The sequence below is a fragment of the Gopherus flavomarginatus genome, chromosome 7 (genome assembly GCF_025201925.1).
Source record: "Gopherus flavomarginatus isolate rGopFla2 chromosome 7, rGopFla2.mat.asm, whole genome shotgun sequence".
Lineage (NCBI taxonomy): Eukaryota > Metazoa > Chordata > Testudines > Testudinidae > Gopherus > Gopherus flavomarginatus.
This window is the reverse complement of record NC_066623.1, coordinates 86469766-86488055: the sequence shown is the minus strand read 5'-3', so window position 1 is coordinate 86488055 and position 18290 is coordinate 86469766. Positions and strand designations below refer to the sequence as shown.

The following is an 18290-nucleotide window of genomic DNA, read 5'->3' as shown; positions in this document are numbered from 1 at the left end:
GAAGCTCGTGCTTGGGGCGGCAGATTCTACGGGGCGGCATTCCGCCCAATCCTAGGGTGGCACGGCCACATCTTTTTTTTTTGGTTTGCCGATCCAGCCGCCCTGTAGGGGGCAGTGGTGTGGAGGAGGGGAGCGCCCTGCAGCAAACTCAGCAGGGCAGCCCACGTCCTTCCCTCCCTGCCAACCGGAGAGGCGCAGAGCCCTCCCGGCAGGCAGCGCAGTGGGAGGGGCTGCGTGGCGAGCGCCCTGCTGAAGTCCAGGCCGCTCCCCTTCTCTCTCCACCCCCGCTCTTTCCCCCTCCCCTCCTTAACCAGGGCACATCTGCAGCGCAGGGAGTCCCCTTGCACCCTGGCTCCGGCTGCGCCGCATTTTGTTTTGGTTTTTTTTTCTCCCTGTTTTGCCGTTCCAGCCATGCCGGTTTTTCCCCCAGCTTTTCTCCTCCGGCTGCGCCACAGGATTTTTTTTCCCCTGCTTTGCCGTTCCAGCAGGCCCCCCCACTTTTTTTTTTTTTTTTTGCTTGGGTCGGCAAAAAAGCCAGAGCTAGCCCTGGTAGGGAGGTGATTTCACCTCTGAGTACAGAAGTACTGAGACTATTACTGGACTCTGGGGACAGGTTCTGGTGTCCACACTTCAGAAAGGATGTTGGGGAAACTGGCAGGGGTTCAGAAAAGAGCCACAAGAACAACTAAAGATTTGGAAAATGTGCTTTATAGTGAGAGACTTAGGAAGCTCAATCTATTCAGTTCACCAAAAGTAGGTGCAGGGCCTAAGAAATTAACAAGGCCCTGTCATGTTTATACTACAAAAAAAATTAAGATTGCAAAGAGACAACCTTACAAGAATGCTTTGCAGGAATCTCAAGGCATCTTGCAGAAGATCAAAATCATATAAAATCTTATGACATTCTAAATTTTGTTTATTTCAACATTGGTTAGTTCGCAGATGACACTAAGTTGGGGGGAAGGGGTAGATACACTGGGGGGTAGGAATAGGGTCCAGAGTGACCTAGGCAAATTGGTGGATTGGGCCAAAAGAAATCTGATGAGGTTCAACAAGGACAAGTGCAGAATCCTTCACTTAGGGTGGAAGAATCTCATGCACTGCTACAGGCTGGGGATCGACTGGCTAAGCGGCAGTTCCGCAGAAAAGGACCTGGGGATTACAGTGGATGAGAAGCTGAATGTGAGTCAACAGTGTGCTTTTGTTGCCAAGAAGGCTAACGGCATATTGGGCTGAATTAGTAGGAACATTACCAGCAGATTGAGGGAAATGATTATTCCTCTCTATTCGGCATTGGTGAGGCCACATCTGGAGTATTGCATCTAGTTTTGGGCCCCCTGATACAGAAAATATATGGACAAATTGAAGCGAGTCCAGCAGAGGGCAATGAAAATTATTAGGGGGCTGGGACACATGACTTATGAGGAGAGGCTGAGGGAACTGGGCTTATTGAATCTGCAGAAGAGACAAGTAAGGTGGGATTTGATAGCAGCCTTCAGCTACCTAAAAGGGGGTTCCAAAGAGGATGGAGTTAGGCTGTTCTCAGTGGTGGCAGATGACAGAACAAGGAGAAGTGGTCTCAACTTGCAGTGGAGGAGTTCTAGGTTGGATATTAGGAAAAACTATTTCATTAGGAGAGTGGTGAAACACTGGAATGGGTTACCTAGGTAGGTGGTAGAATCTCCATCCTTAATGGTTTTTAAGGTCTGGCTTGACAAAGCCCTGCCTGGAATGATTTAGTTGGGGTTGGTCCTGCTTTGAGCAGAGTGTTGGACTAGATGACTTCATGAGATCTCTTTCAACCTTAATCTTCTAGCATTCTATGGTTTAATCATGGTTTCATTCTGAAATGTGGTTACATAAAAATGGCATCATGGTAGGCTGTGATTTCTCAAGCCACTACCCAAAACAGAAGTGTGTTCAAGGTAGCTTTCCATAGCCTTGAGGGACATATTCAGGCTTCTGGAAGATGCCCTGTGCATATTCTGTCATTGGCTGCAGGATCTGGAATGGGGGCGCACATTACAGCTTCTTGGAAGAGATGTAAGGAATATGCTACCCTTAGACACCTCTCCCCTGAACCATCCTGCTCTGTACAGGCAGGTTAATTCAGACACCTTCAATTCAGCCATTGCCACATAACACAGTCTCCACTTGCAGCACAATTCACACTTGTAAGGAAAGGATTTTGTCTTACACTTATAACAATTTCCCTTGACATAGACACTACCTGTGCTAGGGCAGCTAACATTTACAACGAAGTCCTATTGCTAACACCTGATATTCTCTTTTCAATTCAGGTGATTAAACAAAAATACACTAATCTCTATGGTTCTGAAATTGTACTGCTGACAGATGGAGAGGATGGCGGTATGAGCAGTTGCCTTACAGAGGTGAAAAACAGTGGATCGATCATTCACATCATTGCCTTGGGGCCAAGTGCTGCTTCAGAACTAGAACAATTTTCAACTATGACAGGTGAGTAACTTTCTAAACTAACCCAGCTTTTGACTTGCATACCTGAAGCATAAAATGTAGAACTAGAGTGGTTTACAACATGTAATATGAAAAGAAAGTAAACTTAATCACTTAATTCCAGTCATATTTACAGAATGCTTGTTTTCACCTGAATAAACATAACAATATTGGGACCAATTGTTTATCCTTACCTGTCCTTACTTGATTTCCAAAGACACTGAGCAGCAGAAGTTCCCATTGGGGTTCTGGGTGCTCAGCCCATATGAGAAAGAGACCCAAACTTCATATCTGTAAACTAAGCAGATTTGATCTGACTCATTGAGAAGCAATAATCACAGAATGTCACAATGTTACTTTTACAGAGGTGTTTTTCAGAGCAGAATTGCACTTTAAGGGTAGTGCCTGGCTCAAAGTCCAGACTTACCAAGAACAGCCAATGAGTGAACACTGTACTTGATGAAGTGCTACAGGTGACAATTCTTAGTCAGACCAAGCTAAGTGGAGTTAAAATGTGAACAGCTGGGATCATTTCCCAGGTCAGACTTGCTTTCTGCAGGAACTCTCTGAGTGTTTGTATTAATTGATTCCCCAGGGGTTCTCCCTGCACTGCCCCTTGAACAAAGGATAATAAAGGAACAAAATTTAATTTATCAGATTAACATTGTGCTCTATAGCAACAGCCAAACTAGCATAAGGCACATAACAAAAACCTACTATTTTACAGTAAATGACTATTCTGATTATTTTAACAATCACATTTCAGGAGGCTTAAAGTTTTATGCCACAGATACAGTTGACTCCAATGCCCTAATTGATGCATTCAGTGGAATTTCATCAGGAAGTGGAAATATTTCTGAACAGTCTATTCAGGTCTGAGTTTCAAATCTTTTTTTTTCCACATTATTAATGAGTTAATGATTAATTAGAGTAATTTTAGTAGTCAGTAATCTTGACTATTGCACTGCCAGTGACTGATCTTAAAATTGAAGTATAAAGTGATATTTGGAAATAGCCATGGGAATTTTTGTGGTCTGTTATATTAGCAATGAAATGAAAGTCAGGGAAACAAAGAAAATTAAAATTTCTCATGATTAGCTAATGCAAAGGGACTTATAGACAGAGGTAGGCAGAAATACCACAGAACATTCAGCCACTCCTGTATGAAATGCTGTAAACAAGTCATCTTGTCTTTCAGAGCATCTTACTTAATACTATTATCAATAAACAAGAAAATACCCTGACTTCTTCTCTTCTACACAATAGATAACATTGCGATTCCCAGCATTCCTGGCACTTCTCATGATCTATCTGAACTCAGCAACAATTTCTTCAGAATAATTGAGGCTAGTAGTACTGAGTTTTCCCCTCCTCCTATTTCTATCACAACTCTTGGGTTGTGCTCTCTGTAACTTAACAACTCATCCCTCACTTTGTTAAATCTCTGCTATGGACCCAGTTTTGCACTTTATCTGAATCATGCCCAGCAACTAACATAGTGCTGTCCGTGGACTACTTAGCTTCTCTGCAAATGTATACAGGTCTTGTTAAGAACATAAAAATAGCCATACTGGGTGAGACCAATGGTCCATCTAACCCAGTATCCTGTCTTCCAACAGTGACCAGCACCAGATGCTTCAGAGGGAATGAATAGAACAGGGCAATTTATCAACTGATTCATTCCCTGTTGTCCAGGTCCAGCTTCTGGCAGTCAGACATTTAGTGACACCTGCATCGTGGAGTTGTATCCCTGCCCATCTTGGCAAGTAGCCATTGATGGACCTATCCTCCATGAATTTATCTAATTCCTTTTGGTACCCAGTTATAATTTTGGCCTTCACAACATCCTCTGGCAACAGGTTCCACAGGTTGACTGTATGTTGTGTGAAGAAGTAGATCCTTAGGTTTGTTTTAAACCTGCTGAATATTAATTTCATTTGGTGACACCTGGTTCTTGTGTTATGTGAAGGGGTAAATAACACTTCCTTATTCACTTTCCACATATTGAGATGAGTCCTCTTACCACTAGGGGCGCCTTCTGCTGGCCATTCTGGGGATTAGCTCCAGCTAGGTGCTATAACCTCCTCTGACCATCTCTCCACCCATCATCCTCTCTCACTCTGAGGCCCCTCTTCCTCCAGGAGCTGCAGCTTCCTCTTTGTGAGTTGGCCCTCCAGCAAAGTCACTATGGTCCTCCTTTTCCAGGGTATCAAAGTCTTTCAGGGCAAACTGTCCCAAGCACTCTGCTATCTGCTGGTGGGTCAGGAACCCTCTGGTCAGCAGTCAAGGTCTGCTCTGTCCTGTACCTTGTAGCTTTTCCCCTGAGACTTTCTTACCTTTCTGGCTCCACCTGTTCTCTGGGTTTGCCAGCTCAAACTCCCTCCTCCCAGGGAGTAACTGTAGATTACACTCTGTAGTCCCAAACACACTGGCAGGCTGAGGGGAGGGGGTGGGAAGGGATGGAGTGGGGGCAAGGCCTGTGGCAGAGCAAAGGTTTGAGCACCCTCCAGGCACGTTGGAAAGTTGGCACCTGTAGCTCCAGCCCTGGAGTCAGTGCCTATACAAGGAGCTGCATATTAACTTCTGAAGAACCACATGTGGCTTTGGAGCCATAGGCCACGTCCAGACTAGGGTATTAAAATCGATTTTAGATACGCAACTTCAGCTACGTGAATAACGTAGCTGAAGTCGAATTTCTAAAATCGAGGTACTCACCCGTCCAGACGGCGCGGCATCGATGTCCGCGGCTCTCCGTGTCGATTCCGGAACTCCGTTCGGATTGATGAAGTTCCGGAATCGATGTAAGCGCGCTCGGGGATCGATACATCGCGTCCAGACTAGACGCAATATATCGATCCCTGAGCAATCGATTTTAACCCGCCGATGCCGCGGGTTAGTCTGGACGTGGGCATAGGTTGGCCAAACCTACTCTGATCCCTTGCTCCTCTTCCATGTGCAGCCCAGGCTATTAATTAGCCCATGTGGCCACCTTAACTATATCCAGGCCTGTGTAGGGTGGACACTCCATCACACACAACATTCATGATTGTATAGATCTGTCATGTCTCCTCTTAGTCATCTCTTTTCTAAGATGAATGGTCCCAGTCTTTTTAGTCCTTCCTCAAATGGAAGCTGTTGCATACCCTTAATCAATTTTGTTGGCCTTATTTTTACATTTTCCAATTCTAATAGATCTTTTTTGAGATGGAGCTACCAGCATGTAGTATTTGAGATGGAGCTACCATGCAGTATTCAAATTGTGGTCATACCATGGATTATTATAGTAGCATTATGATATTTTCTGCCTTCTTATCTATGCTTTTCCTAATGATTCCTAACCTTCTGTCTTTTTTTTTTACCATTGCTGAGCATTGAGCAGATGTTTTCAGTGAACTATCTATAATGACTCCAAGATCTCTTTCTTGAGTGGTAACACATAATTTGTATGTACAGTTGGGATTTTGTTTTCCAGTGTGAATTACTTTGCATTTATCAACATTGAATTTCATCTGCCATTTTGTTGCCCAGTCACCCAGTTTAGTGAGGGGGGGGGCGTGAGGTAAAAAGTTTGGGAAGCACTGCTTTACAGTTTCGCTGGCTTTCAGTACCCCCACTATAAAAAGTGTTCCAGCACCACTATTGTCAAAGGCTTTCTAAAAGTCCATGTACGCTACTGTAACAGGGCCTTGGAGGGCCAGGCAATCTAGTAACTGGAGTGCTTGACTTCTGGCCCCTGCTTGGTTGAGGTGCCTCAGTCTTTAAAACAGGGAGGGGGGGTTGGGAATCCCAGGCCCTCCCACTCCACAGGATCCCAGTTCAGGGCCCTGTGTACTCAACCCCTGAGAAGGGGGATTTCCGAGCAAGGATTCTACATCCATTGCCCTAGGCTACTTCCTACTGCTTTCCCTTCGGTTTTGGGTGTGACCCCTATAGTCCAAGTTCCTGTGGTGTCTTGTCTCTATTAGTGGCTTCTCATGGACCTTGGGCAGCATCCTGTTGCAGCCCTAGTTCCCCCAGGCAGGGCAGCCATAAGTTTGGTAGGATCAGGCTCCCACAAGGTACTGGTTATTTTGTAGGCTGCGTGTGCCTAAGCCTCTTCCACAGTATCCTTTAGCCAAGGAGACAGTGCTTGTTTCGTAGTGGCTGCCTTCACTTGCAGACGGGTGATCCTTCCCCTGAAGTAGAGAGGCAGCCAGCTTTTGCCTCTTCACCAGTCAGCCCCGAACAGAGCCAGGCCCCCTCCTTTTCTCTTTCCTCCAGGCCTGACAATTCTGTTCTTTATTATTGTTTCAATCAGTTTGCCTGGTACTGAAGTTAGGCTTACTGCCAGGATCTCAATATGGGATAGTTCCTCAGATTTGTCACCTGAAAAGCATTGCTTCAGGTATGAGATTCTCCCTCACATCCTCAGTGGTGAGTGAAGACGAATGCAAAGAATTCATTTAGCTTCTCCGCAATGGCCTTGTTGTCCTTGAGTGCTCCTTTAGCACCTCAGTCGTCCAGTGGCTCTTTTGTCTCTTTTGCTAGTTCTTCAAATTCTTTCTTGGCCTAATTAAACTTTTATACTTGAGTTGCCAGAGTTTGTTCCTTTCTATTTTCCTTAGTAGGATTTGACTTCCAGTTTTTAAAACTTCTCTTTTTGACTCTACCATATCCATTTACTCTGCTGTTTAAACCTGGTGGCATTGTTTTGGTCCTCTTCCTGATTTTTTTTATTATTATTATTCGGGGGTATGCAGATAGTTTGAGCCTCTATTATAGCTCAGTGGTTTCAGCATTGACCTGTTAAACCCAGAGTTTTGAGTTCAATCCTTGAGAGGGCTATTTAGGGAACGGGAGTAAAAATCTGTCTGGGGATTGGTCCTGCTTTCAGCAAGGGGTTGGACTAGATGACCTCTTGAGGTCCCTTCCAACCCTGAGATTCTATGGTATGTTTTTTAAAAGTTTCCATGCAGTTTGGAGGCATTTCACTTTTGAGACTGTTCCTTTTAATTTACATTTAACTAGCCTCCTCATTTTTTGTTATTTCCCCTTTTTGAAGTTAAACGATGATTTGGTGGGTTTCTTTGGTACTTTTCCCCTACTAGGATGTTAAATTTAATTATATTATTAGTGCTATTCACCTGTCTTCACCTCTTGGACCAGACCCTGTGTGCCACTTAGGACTAAATTAAGAAATGAATCTCCCTTTCTGGGTTCCTGGACTAGGTGCTCCAAAAACCAATGATTAATGGTGTCCAGAAATTATATCTGTATCCCATCCTGAGGTGACATGTTCCTAATCCATATGGAGATAGTTGAAATCCCCATTATTATTAGATTTTTTGTTTTGTAGCTCCACTATCACATCTCTTCAAGAGAAAGAAAGAAAATGTTTCTTTATTGTTTTGGATGTTACCACACTTTCTAAGCATTTATACAAATCTCATCACTATAGTACCATCTGAGCACCTAACCCTCAAATGTCTGCCCAAGTGACCTTTGAAATTGCCATCCAGTATCTAGTTTCCCATTTTTTATACTAAACAGAAAAATATTTTATTAAAATATACTTTTTTTTGTAGTTTTTGTAATTCATAAAACAGAAGTGAGCAAATCTACTTGCAGCCTGGTAGTCCAGTGGGCCACTATAAAACTCCTATTGGTAGCTCCTCTGTAAATTCTGATGACCCACATAATCACTGTGCAACACCAGTGTTGGTAAAGGAAATCTTGTTTCTCTCCTTGCTGTATTTTATTATTTCTGTCTGTGTCTCTCATTGCTTTTCTATTGTCCCTATCTGTGGTTGTATGGCTCTCTCATTGTGCGGTCTTTCTGGAAGCAGGCTGAGAACTGCAGAGGAAATGTAGCACTAACCTTCTGCACAGAAGTGATTTGATAACTATCACATATAGCAGTGGGAGGAGACGGTTGGTTATTAAAGTTTCACATTCTTAAGCGATTCTACTCTGCAAATGGGCATTACTGAAAATTTGCTCAGAGCTTCATCATTCCACTCCCTTCAATGGCTAGTCCAAAAGGCCCTTGCGCTCCTGCTAGTTCCTCAAGTGTGGAGGTACAGTAGCAGAAGGCTTCTGCCACCTTTGCCCAGCTTTGAGTTCTGCATAGAACAGCAGAGACCTGCTCATCGTGGTGCCAACAGGCCTGTTACAGCATTAATCCTCCTCTGTTCCCTCTTCCAGCAGTGGACGAGTAAGTCACCAGCCAGTCAAGGTGCCCTCTGAATAAACAAAATATTGATTTGTTTGCCCCTGTAAGAGGAAAATGAACCGCTCTGAAATTACTGGTATTTTAAGTTTATATCTGCTAACTAGCCATAAAACATATTTTGTTTGTCTACTAGCTTGAAAGTACAGCTCGGAGTGTCGCAGTCAAGCAGTGGATGAATGGTACAGTGACTGTAGATAGCACTGTGGGAAATGACACCTTCTTTGTAGTTACATGGGATCAAAGCACATCTCCACCAGACATTTTACTGCGGGACCCCAAAGGAAAAGAATATAGAACGTCAAACTTCACAGTTAGTAATCTAAACCTCCGAACAGCTCGACTGAATATAGCAGGCACTGCAGAGGTAAAGACTAGACGATTTTATTATCCAAACGTTAACATTTTCATAGACTAAAATGCACCTTCTCTATTTAGAAGTTAAACACAAATCCATAATGGACTGATTTTATCCTTGAGGCAACTCCATTATCTTGCAATGGAAGTTGGGTATCTAACTGTGCTCCTCCAAATTTATTATTATGCACTATACACATCCCAAGTATACAGATTCCTAAACAAAACACTGAATTCAGGTGAAGTTAAGGATACTCCTGGAGGAATTCCGTGTATGTGCGGATGCCTGGAATTCCTCTGTCTCACATAATTTGGTATTTTCCAAAATTTTCCGCATAAAAAACATTTTGCCTAAGGGCTGCCATTCTGCCTCTTGCCCACCAGCGGCCCCTGGTGGGCACAAGGAAGAACTGCAGCACTTCTTAGGCAAAATGTACTTCATGCAGGAAAATACAAAATTCTATGCCCAGTGCTGCAAAATTCCCTCAGGAGTAGAAGTTCATCACAGCACCCTGCCCACAGAGCCAGGTTAGGATAGAGTGGAGCATATTGGACTGCTGGAGGTCACAGACAGGGGATCAGAATGGCTAGTGGGAGGGGGGACAGACTGGGGCATGGGCTCAGGAGCTAGTGGGTGACAGCTTTGCGCATGGGGAAGGGGGCTTCAGAGACCCATGAGGATGGGAGGGGTGCAGAAACAGGGGCAGATGAGCCTGACTGAATGGGAGAGGCTTGGGGTCAGCCAGGGTCTGCATGGGGAAGGCTTCCCAACTACCTAGCAATCCTCCCCTCACCCCCGAAAAAAAAAATCTTTCTCCCACCCACACTCAATACTCTCCAGGTTCACTCCTAGGTTCCTTCCCTCTCCCTCAGCTCCTCTGTTACCCCTGAGTTCCCCAAGCCTTTGCACTGCTTCTGACAGGTGCAGGAAATAGAGTTCTGTATTGTAATTTAAATGAATTACACAACGTTCTGTATTAATATGCCTAGTGAGGAATCTATTTGTAAAAAAAAATTACCAGAATCTTTCTTTTTCGGTCTGTTACAGACATACTTGCTGACAGATACTTTAAAATAAATTACCAAAATAATTGAAACTGGCATGATTATATTGTGTTATTCTGATAAAATATGCAGAATTTTGCAGAATTTTCAAATATTGGGTGCAGAATTCTTAAATTTTTGGCACAGAATTCCCCCATGAGTAGAGTGTTCCTTTCAACATCATAAGGATTCAAAGCCTTCTAAGAATGTGATAATTCTCAAACATCCACCACTAAAACTGAGCAAATTCAGATATAAGGTTAAATTTTAAAAGAAACCAAACATTTGAGAGCATAAAGAATCATGAGTAAGGTACCCAAATTACCTTACCTGTGCTCCTGTAGCAATACCCTAACTGCCCTTTGTGCCTCTCCCCTGAACTAAGATCATAATTAGCTAAGGGAAACACAAAGCTGTCCTTAGAATAATGGAGTCTTATATTGTATTTTGATATGCCATATATTTGATTTGCAGGTGGGAGATTGGTTATATTGGATTCAGAATAACCATACAGCCCCTCAAGTCATATCAATGATAGTAACTTCTCGAGCAGCATCTTTGGCTGTGCCTCCAGTGACTGTGAAAGCCCACATGAATAAGGAAACAAACAACTTCCCTAATCCGATGGTGATTTATGCAGAAGTTAGTCAAGGATTTTTGCCTGTTCTTGGTGCAACCGTGATGGCCACTGTTGAACCACAGACTGGATCTGCAGTGGAGCTCAAACTCCTTGATGATGGTTCAGGTAATCTTATTACAGGTTTCTGTACTGGGGTTTGGAGGTTGGAATACTTGACTTCCTGCTCCCTGCTTCTGTCATTGAGATGCCTCAGTCTTTAAGGCAGGCCTTATGTAAGTCAATCCCTGAGTAGGAGACATCCCAACACGAAATCTACGTCCACAGCACTGGGCTATTTCCTTCTGCTTCTCCTTCAGTTTGGGGCATGGCCCCTTTAGTCCAAGTTCCTGTGACGGCTTGTCTCTAGTAGCACCCTTTTGTGGACCTTGGAGGCATCCTGCTGCAGTCTCTGATCTGCAGTCCTAGATCATTCTAGGCAGGGCAGTCATAAGTTTAGTGGGGTCAGAACCACCTCAAGGTGTCCGAGATTTGTTCCCCTGGGTTCCTTTTAGGTCCCTGTGCTCCTAAGCCTCTTTCTCCAGCTCCTTTAGCCAACAAGACAGTACTTGGTTTCTGGTGGCTGCATCAGCTGGCAGCCTAGTGACCCTTCCCTCAGGTAGGGAGGCAGCGAGCTCCTGTCTCTTCACTAGTCAGCCCCAAACTGAGCCAGGCTCTCTCCTTTTCTTTCCCTTCCAGGCCTGACATTGGCTGCAGGTGTAACAGGGCGGGGCTAGCTAGGGCCAAAGGCTCTCTTTAACCCCTTCCTTGCTGCTGAGTGGTTTCTCTTCACAACAGTTTCCTTACATATTGTCTAGAAATTTGTACAATCCCCATTTTGTGGTATGCATTTTAGAATCTGCCCCTGCCTGCTACTTCCAAGCTTATCACTAAGGGTTCAGACATGGCTATGCCATGAGCACAGACTAAGGGGTAGCAAATGAGGAGAGACTGTGACTCTGGTCAAGATGGGAGTAACCTGCGTTGGGTCTAAAGTGGTGGAGCACGTGTGCCCTGATATGCTGACACAGCTACAATGTTGGGTGTGTTAGACAGTAGGAGAGAGAAACTGTGCCAAGAAGGAGCATGTGTAGTGGCTGTGCAGAGCCTTCTTCCTCTCCTGTGCTGTTACCCATGATGCAAACAGCCAGCACAGGGACAGAAGGGGGTCTTGTGGGTCTGATTCAACCATACTCGCTGTTTGAACTCATGTATATGTATATATAAATACACAGCTACATGTTTTAATGCTACATTGTTTTCTCCAGTTAAATATTTAATGAGCTTATGTCATCACAATGGGACCGATCCTGTTTTCACCTAGGTCCATATCAAAACTCTTACTGATTTCAATAGAAGCAAGAGTAGGCTCAATGTATGTTTATGAAATGAATAGCAACAAATGTCCTTGCTTAACAAAAGGTACCTTGTTTGGATATATTTGTATGTCTAGGTGCTGATATTATCAAGAATGATGGAATCTATTCAAGGTACTTTACATCTTTCAATGGAAATGGTAGATACAACTTAAAAGTGCATGTCCAAGGGAGAAATCAGACTGTCAGACTTGGCCGTAGGCAGAGTCGAGCCTTGTATGTACCAGGCTACATAGAAAACGGTAAGGAACATTGACGAAGTAGAAAATACTCTGTGTGTGTGGGGGTGTGTGTGTGGGGTGTGTGTGTGTGTGTGTGTGTGTGTGTGTGTAATGCGTCTTTCAGTTTCAAAGTTATGAAAGTTTAAAGTTATCAATTTAATGCATCCACATTTTTTCTGTTCTTCTGTTGGGTATTCTGGACACATTATTCAGGACTCTTTCCATTAGCCATGTGTGTGCTAAAGTTTCTCAGTTCTAGAAACCAAAGGGATGAATGCTGCTATTAAGATTGTACTGCTTAAGCCTTATCAATGAATGAAGCCTCAGTTAATTATACTTTTACAGTGAGTCTGTTATGAGTGTGCTGTGACTTAGTACGTTTTTTCCTTTCCCTTATTTTTGCATTTCTATTTTGACCTCAAATCCCCAGGGAAATTAAGTGCAAAAATACAATTAATTCATCATTCAAATATAGCTTTATTCTGAAGTGTCTTTGTAAAATGAGCATTGTCGAATTCTACACTCGTGTCTCAATCACTCCAGAACAAATTTGTGCTAGTTAGAGGTTAGCAACACGGCTGTTCTAATTCCCAGCCTTGCAGACTCAGGTTAGGTTCTGAATATCAAGTTGTATTCTTTCTGGTTTGTGCATTGTCACTGGGGTCTGCAGGCCAAAAGCCATGATCACGTCTATACAACACTATGGCCATCGGTGGGATTGTACAGGTGTAACTGGGGACCTACTTTGAAGAGAACAGTTGGCCCTGCAGATGGAACTTGGTTTGGGGAAAAATAGTAACTGACTTTTTGTCATTTAATCTGATTCTAGGTACATAGAGTGGCAGCTCTATTGAGTAAGGACCCCTCTCTAAGCTTGAGCTGTAAGGCACCCAAAAACCTCAGGAAGTTCCAACAGTTAAGATTTGTACCTCGCTGTTCACTTGGGTACATTGCACCGTGCAGTATTTCCTACTCCTGTTTTCCTCGTTAAATATAAACCTTACTGTTCTTTTGCCATTACCAAAAAGACCCAGACAAATTGTGCAACATGACTGTAAAAAATACGGTGATAGAAAACTTAGGTTTTGGAATGTCTTGACTTTTGACTGCCTGATTTCTCAACCTTCGTGATGGATTGATGTTGGTTTTTGCATTTCATATCCTCTCTTTCTTGTACATGTGTACACAGACAGAATTTTCTGTATTTCTAGAAACTTAGAATATACTGAATTTTAAAAGTCTACATAAAAATGTGTCCAACTTAAACCCAGAAAAGTAAGGAAATGCCTACGAGGTTGTAATTCTGCTGCTGCCTGCAATAGCTAGGAAGAGATAGGTGGAAGCTACCTTATCACAGCCACTTCCCACTGACACCTGCTTATTACCTTAATCACCCCACCTGATAATAGGCACTGTTGCTACTTTCAACTGCCCCTGAAATCTGGTTTGCTTTTGGGGTCTGCCTTAGTTTTGTGCAAGGATTCAGGATCCTGAAGTTCATTTTGTTTTCTGTCTGAGCCTCACTAATTTTTGCACTATGTTTGAATAAGCCAAAGAAAAAAAGTAGGTTAAAAGAGAAGGAATGCGAAATAGAAAGTGTGTTATGATTTGGAGTTTTGTAATGTTCAAATAGCTTGAGCAATTTTTTTTTCTTTTGGGGCAGGTGAAATCAAAATGAATGCACCGAAACCTGAAGTTAGTGATGAGGAAGTTCAAGCGAAGCTAGGAAGTTTCAACAGAGTTGCATCAGGAGGTTCTTTTGTAGTGGAGAAGGTTCCACCAGGAGGAACTACTGATGTGTTCCCACCCTGTAAAATTACTGACCTTGAGGCTCAGTCTGAAGAAGATAAAATTCACTTGTCTTGGACAGCTCCTGGGAATGACTTGGATAAGGGACAAGGTAAGTTGGAGTTTTCTTTTAGTCAGCTGGAAATGATGCAGTATTGTCAGTTATCTGAAATTACATACAATGAGCCAGCCAAGCAGAGGACAAAAGTTATGTCTTTCCCATTGTTATGCTTAAACAAAGCACGCGAGATCTTTTATAGGGGAGAAGGCAACACACCACATTTATTGAGAATACAGGAGTTAGCATATGCTTTTCAGTCACACACACACACACACTCCATGCACACAGTCCCTCCAGTTGATGTTTATAGTTACCAGTCCAGAGTCTGGATCAATCTAGTGGGCAGCCAGATTGGTCACAGAGGGGAGCCGGGCTCTGTCGGTCGCAATCCGATGCTCCTGGAATAGTGGCAAGACAAAACCAAAGTCCCCTGGCAACGCACCCTGTTCTTACAGTCTTTTTTCTCTGTTGAAGTCAATGGATTTTGCTGTGTCAGTTTATGACCAGTTACTCCTTAATTGGTGTTATCTTTTGATGTAAACATTCCAAAATACCTCCGGGAGGGTCATCCTGTGCTGGATAGATTTAATCAATTGTCTTTAGGGATGCCAGACTCCACCTCAGGGTCGTCAATCTGCCCTTCCTCAACCATGGATGCGCATTGATGGTTCTCTGGCGTCAATAAGTGTCTTCACTCCTCCTTTCTTAACCATCTGGTTAACAGTGGCCTTCACACCTTATCTTTTCCTGATGCATGCATGCTTCATTCAGACAAACAGTCTTTTACAGAGACCTTTGAGAATACAAATAGGAGTATTTTATATTGAGCAAAAAGACATTGTAAATTAAACCTTGCTAGGTTTTATAACCAAAACAATTCACTCTGAGGCCCAGGCCTTCAACGTTCCTCTAATCTACTTAACACAATACAAGATCCTGTCTCTTACTAACTAAACCTTAAAACAAAGAACTAAAAAAGGCCCAATTTGTAATGCATATGGGAAACAGAATCCCATAGTCCCAGAGGGTCATTCCTTTCTGCTATTCAAAAAGGGCAGCTGGCAGGATGAAATCAAATCATACATTACTTCTCATAGTACAATTATAAAATCCTGCTCCTACACCAGCTGCAAAATTTTACCATCATTATGGCCTGGCCTCCAGTAGATTTTCTCTCTAAACTTTCCTAGTGTAGACCAGTCCTCAGAGTAACCCCATAAATTACCTGGTCAATATGATATTAAAATTAGTCCCCTTTAATCCTTCAAAAATGTATGAGAAACATGTAATATTCCCAAACCCTGAGACTTTTACAGCAGAAGTGCAAAACTTTTATACCAGCCAACCAATACTAGCTTACAAAGGCAAAATTAAATCAAAAACATACTCACCAGTGACTGTTCCCCAGTTTAGCCCCTGTGTACACTGCAACTGTACATAAATCAGAGGACCCAGTTACACCGTGGATAGTCCAAGGCTCTAATCCATTTATGGGGACACAGCTAGATCTCCTCTATAATACACATTTTAAGTATGTTATAACCAGGTCACGTGACTCTTATGTTATAGTCAGCACATCAGCATAAGCCACAGAGAAGTTAAGATAAATAACCTACAATCGCATGGACAGCAGCTTCAGATTAAAATTTTTACATATGCCTACAACTTTTGGCAATCAACTCATCAGGGAACAAACCAACAACTCCATTAAATCCCCGAAGCACTGGTCTAGGTTCTGCTATGTGGCTACTTTGCACTACTCCTCCTGATCATAACAACAGTATAACTAGAGAAGCCAGCAATGGAAGAATAACCTCAGTTAGAAGGATTACTCCTGGGGGAATTCTGTGCATCTGCGAACATGCAGAATTCCTCTGACATTCTTTTGTATTTTCCCACAGAAAAAACATGTGCCTAACAAGTGCTGCAATGCCACGTTATTCCCACCAGAGGCCGCTGTGGTGCCAAAACAGTTTGGTGCATTCATGCCAGCTGTTTGGCACCACATTGCCCTCTGGAGGGCAAATGAAAAACTGCATCACTTCTTAGGCAAAATGAACGAGGAGTACTTATGGCACGCTTAGAGACTAACTTTATTTGAGCATAAGCTTTTGTGAGCTAAAACCCACTTCATCAGATGCATCCAGTGGAAAATACAGTAGGAAGATTCTCTCTCTCAGAGAGAGAGAGATGTTGCCATACCACCTTAATCAATTAGTCTCATTAGAGTTGGTATAGCAAAACCCAATTTTCATGTTCTCTGTATATATATCTTCCTACTGTATTTTCCACTGCATGCATCTGATGAAGTGAGCTTTAGCCCACACAAGCTTATGCTCAAATACATTTGTTAGTCTCTAAGGTGCCACAAGTACTCCTGTTCTTTTTACTGCTATAGACTAACAAGGCTACCACTCCGAAACCTTAGGCAAAATGTATTTTATGCAGGAAAATACAAAATTCTATGCCCAGTGCTGACGAATTCCCCCAGGAATAGAAGTTCATCACAGCACCCTGCCCATGGATCCAGGTTAGGACAGAGTGGGGCATACAAGGCTACTGGACTGGGAGAGGTCAGAGATGGGTTCAGAATAGCTAGTGGGGGGAGACAGACTGGGGCATGGGCTCAGGAGCTAATGGGGTGATAGCACTGGGACTGGGGAGGGGAGAAGGGGCCTGCAGAGACCCCTGGAACTGGGAGGCTGCGGGAACAGGGTTAGATGAGCCTGACTGAATAGAAGAGGCTTGGGGTCAGCCAGGATCTGCATGGGGGAGGCTTCCCAACTCCCTAGTAATCCTCCCCAAAAAAAAAACCTTCTCCCACCCAACTCCCTCTACGTTCACTTCTAGGCTCCTTCCCTCTCCCTCAACTCCTCCATTGCCCCTGATTCCCCAAGCTTTTGCACTGCTGCTAACAGATGCAGGAAATACAGTTCTGTATTGTAATTTAAATGAATTACAAAAAATTCTGTATTAATAAGTCTAGTAAGGAATCTATTTGTAAAAACATTTACCAGAATCTTTCATGTTTGGTCTGTATTATTATATACATACCCGCTGACAGACATTGTAAAATAAATTACCCAAAAAATTGAAACTGGAATTATTATATTGTGTTATTTTGACAAATAAAATATGCAGAATTTTCAAATATTGTGTGCACAATTTTTATTTATTTATTTATTTGGTACAGAATTGCCCCCGGGAGTATCTAATAAAGATACAAAACTGTTCTACAAATCCTGTGCTATCCTGGCATTTACAGATAGTATAACAGGCACACTAACACACTCTTACTTATATTCCTCTCTTTTTCCAGCTGACAGATACATAATAAAAATGAGTGAAAGTCTTCTGGACCTAAGAAACACCTTTGAGAATGCTACTTCCGTGAATACCTCTGGTCTGGTACCTAAACCTGCCGGCACCAAAGAATCATTTCATTTTAAACCAGAAAATATCACAAGAGAAAATGACACTATAATCTACTTTGCAATACGTGCAGTTGATAATGCCTCCCTGACCTCAGAAGTGTCTAATATAGCACAAGTAGCTCTGTTTGTTACTCCAAAGGAATCCTCGCCTGATGGTGCTCCTAATGATGATGCTATCAATGAAGGTATTAGTGTTTTGGCAATAGTGTTAATAGTAGCTGGGTGTGTAGCAGCTGTATTAATAGTTGTAAGTTTAACTGCTTGCACTTTACACAAGAAAAGCAGAAGGTGAGGCCCTGAGATCAGAATGTAATAGAACTAATTTTAAGATGAAAGCTCAGTAGGAATCTATCCTAATTTGTCCTGTTTGTGATTTTTAAAATATATAAGGAAAGACTTAAATAATTGTGTAATACTTTTGAAAATTAAGTCAATTGACTTTAAAATAGATGTGCATTTATGCGTATTTCTGTTTTGCTTTCAGTGACTTTATGCTACGTTACAGTACATGTACATAGACAAAATACTGACTTTAAAAGCATGTACTCAGTAGAGTAAGACACAAGTATAAATTACAATCTATCTTGCAAGATTTTTGCAACTTTAGGTATTCAGTGCTTTATTTTAAAAAAGTAGCAAAAACAAAGTCTTTCTATTTTTGTTTTCCAATTGCTTAGCTGTCAGGAACTTGAGATTTTATAACACAAATT

General features: G+C 42.6%; 1 protein-coding gene across 1 annotated transcript in view; it reads left to right on the top strand.

The window, feature by feature from the left end:
• The window catches only part of LOC127055301 (calcium-activated chloride channel regulator 1-like), a 30524-nt gene extending 12652 nt beyond the window's left edge, over positions 1-17872 (top strand). The window contains exons 8-14 of the mRNA XM_050962139.1: positions 2301-2478; positions 3242-3348; positions 8820-9050; positions 10559-10829; positions 12154-12318; positions 13961-14197; positions 17466-17872. Of these exons, the coding sequence (XP_050818096.1) occupies positions 2301-2478; positions 3242-3348; positions 8820-9050; positions 10559-10829; positions 12154-12318; positions 13961-14197; positions 17466-17872 (1596 nt within the window). The remainder of the gene's footprint in view (positions 1-2300; positions 2479-3241; positions 3349-8819; positions 9051-10558; positions 10830-12153; positions 12319-13960; positions 14198-17465) is intronic.
• Positions 17873-18290: the final 418 nt, after the last annotated feature.